The 2,965-nt window shown below is 45.8% G+C and overlaps 1 protein-coding gene across 1 annotated transcript in view; it reads right to left on the bottom strand.

Moving 5' to 3' along the window:
* Positions 1-9: 9 nt before the first annotated feature.
* The window catches only part of LOC102865126 (mucin-3A-like), a 3,797-nt gene continuing 841 nt past the window's right edge, over positions 10-2,965 (bottom strand). The window contains exons 2-7 of the mRNA XM_006903424.1: positions 2,645-2,837; positions 2,444-2,594; positions 1,720-2,271; positions 1,426-1,611; positions 185-300; positions 10-72 (exon numbers count right to left, since the gene is read on the bottom strand). Coding sequence (XP_006903486.1) covers positions 10-72; positions 185-300; positions 1,426-1,611; positions 1,720-2,271; positions 2,444-2,594; positions 2,645-2,837 — 1,261 coding nt within the window. The remainder of the gene's footprint in view (positions 73-184; positions 301-1,425; positions 1,612-1,719; positions 2,272-2,443; positions 2,595-2,644; positions 2,838-2,965) is intronic.

The raw sequence follows: 2,965 nt of genomic DNA, 5'->3' as shown, positions 1-2,965 counted from the left end.
GAGGATCTCTTACCTTAGACCTAAGATCTCCACCTTCTGGAACCCTGGCACATTTTTATAAACCTCCTCCATCTGAAATATGAAGAACACCAGAGTTCACATCTGAACCACCAGACCTGAGAGCATCCAGGGGCCAAATTCAGCTTTGAGGAGAACCAAGACCTCCCACCTACCATCACCTCACCCGATTCTGAAAGGATGTAGTGAATTCCATGTAGGCTTTGGAAGTGTTGTCATTGAGTTCAGGAGTGAATTCTTTGTTCACGGATACCTCCATGCCCACTTCAGCATCCACGGTATCTGCACACATAATGCCCTGCCCTTGTTACTTTACTGTCTGCATATTTATTACTTTAGCTCCACCCAGAGGCTCCTCCCACTTCCCTCTCTTTGTGTCCTGAGGGTTAAACAGAACAGCAAGAGAGAAATAGGAATTTCAACTGCATTGTCTTGAAATGAGAAAGACAAGGAAATTAAAGACACAACTCTGGTGGGCATCATGTCGTCCCTGCCCTAATGCTCAAACGTGAGAACATAATATGTTACATAGCAAGGGGAGGTGAAAAGTTGCAGATGGGGTTAAGCTGGCTAGTCAGCTGGCTTTTATATAAAAACAATTATCATAGATTATGTACATTAAGCCAATGTCATTATAAAGATCTTTAAAATGAAATGCATATAATGTCAGTGTCCACCAGAGGAAGACACAACTAGGGAAAAGACACAGAGAGAAATGCAACATAGCTGGGTTTCACAACTGAGAAAGATCCTTCAGGAAAAAAATGCAATCTCTAGAATTTACAAAGGGGAAGAAAATGGATCATTCTTTTACCTATTGCCTTAAAGTCACCTCAAGCTCACTGTGATCACATGTGTTACAGATTAGAGCTGATCAATAGAGTATTCTAGATTGCTATCTTTATGAAAGCAGAAGACTAGGATTTGTTCCCTGGTACCACAGCGTAGAATCAAACTGCCAGCCCTTAGATTAGCAGCAGATCATTAAAACATTTCTACCAGTCAGTTACTGGGTCTCCCTTTGTATCTCCAGGATGAAACTCAGGCTTGCAGACTCTCAGCTTTGGCCCAGTGAAAATTATTTTGGACTACTAACCTCTAGAACTGTAAGTTATTACATTTATGTTCTTTAAGATGCTGAATTTTGTTACACCTCCAATCGACAATGAAATCCCCTAAGCTGACATGGTGAGTAAGAGATTCCACAAAGGACTGTAGGTGAGTCAACTTGCTGAAGGTGAGTGTAGACAGAAGGCATATGGTGGTATGGCCGAAGAGATGGGAAGGAAGATAGTGAAGGATTAGGGTTGGGAAGGAAGAAGAAAAACATGGCGTGCATGTCTACAAACCAGAAAAGGAGTATCTCAAGAAAATAGAGTGGAGGCTTGTAAGGGGCTGGTAGCTTACCCAGAGCCATCTGTTCGCTGGGAAACTCGCACAGGGAGCCATAGAAGGTGCTGGGGCAAATGCACTTGACACCATCCCACTTGCCACCATTTAGGCACTTGTTCTCAAGCTCACAGTGGTCACCAGAGAAACCCGAGGGACAGACGCATTGACCACCTTCCAGTTTTCCCCCATTGATACAAATAACTGTAAAAGACACGGAAAAAAAATTAAGGTTCAGGGAGGGACAGGGTTGATATTTGTGGCAAAGAGACTTAGCAAGGGAGAAAGGAGCCAGACGAAAAGAGGACAAACCTGGTGTGGTGGTAACTGTTGACTGTGTTGTCATCTGAGTAGTGGTGGAAGTTGTTGTAGGAGAAGAATGACTGGTAGGAGTCTGACTGGTGGCAACAGATGTCTCAGGAGTCTTCAAAGTAGACGAGGTGCTATATATAGATTGGCTTGAAGTCATGATGTCACTTGGATGACTACTACTTGAATGTGTACTGAGCAGGGATGTAGTGAAACCAGAACTATGTGGGGTGGTAACAGAGTCGGTACTGGTCAAAACCCCACTACTGGTAGAAGAAGAAGAAGATGTAATAATACGAGAAGTAGATAAAAATGTTGATGAAGATGTGGTTGCAGTAGAAGTCACATCAGCATCAGTACTAAAATCAATACATGGATCAGTGGTAGATGAAGAAATTATAGTAACTGGTACAGTTTCTGGGCATGGCGTTGTGGAATAAATTGTAATGAAAGTAGTAGTTTCTGTAGAAGTGCCTATAGCAGATGATGTTGGAGAAGTACTTACAGTAACTAAAGAAGAAAGAGTGGGAACAATAGTAACAACAGAGCTTCTACCTTTGGTACTTGAATATGTTGGAGAGGAAAGAACACTACTGGGTGGAATAGAAGGAGTAGTGGCAGGTGTACTGATAACAGTTGCAGTTGAAGAAATGCCTGATGTGCTAAGTGTAAAAGAAGTAGTACTTGTGCGTGAAGGGGTGGTGGACCTAGAGAAAGAGGTGGCTACGGTGGTGGTGGGTGTGGTGGTGGTGGTGGTGGTTGCTGGTGTGGAGACGGTCTCTGTGGTAGCCGTGCTCGTCGTGCTGGCCGGCGTTGAAGTGGGAACGGTTGTCGTGAGGGTCGCAGTAGAGGTAGGTGGAGCCGTACTTGTGACGGTACTCAAGGTTGTGAGAGTGGGTGTGGTGGAGGTGATGCCAGTCGTGCTCACCGTACCCGTAGTACTTGTGGGTGAAGGGGTGACAGTGGTAGGGGTCTCCGTGGTCAGGCTGGTAGTAAGCGAGGTCGTGGGAGTGCTGGTGGATGTCACCAGCGTCGTGGGGGAGGTCGTAGGAGAGGACGTACTTGTCAAAGTGGATGTGCTCCCTGTGGGCGTGGTGTGCGTGGACGTGACGACCGTGGTGCTTGTCAGAAGAGGCGTTGTGGTGGTTCCTGGGGTTGTGGTTATTTCCGTGGTCGTGGTAGTGTGCGTTTCGGGAGTTGATGGCGTGGAAGCCGTGGGTGTGGTGGAAGAAGTGGTGGTTGGTGTCGG

Source organism: Elephantulus edwardii, unplaced genomic scaffold, assembly GCF_000299155.1.
Source record: "Elephantulus edwardii isolate Elephantulus edwardi_28Jun2011 unplaced genomic scaffold, EleEdw1.0 scaffold00778, whole genome shotgun sequence".
NCBI classification, from domain to species: domain Eukaryota; kingdom Metazoa; phylum Chordata; class Mammalia; order Macroscelidea; family Macroscelididae; genus Elephantulus; species Elephantulus edwardii.
The sequence above is the reverse complement of the archived record's forward strand: the minus strand, read 5'-3'. Positions and strand labels throughout refer to the sequence as shown.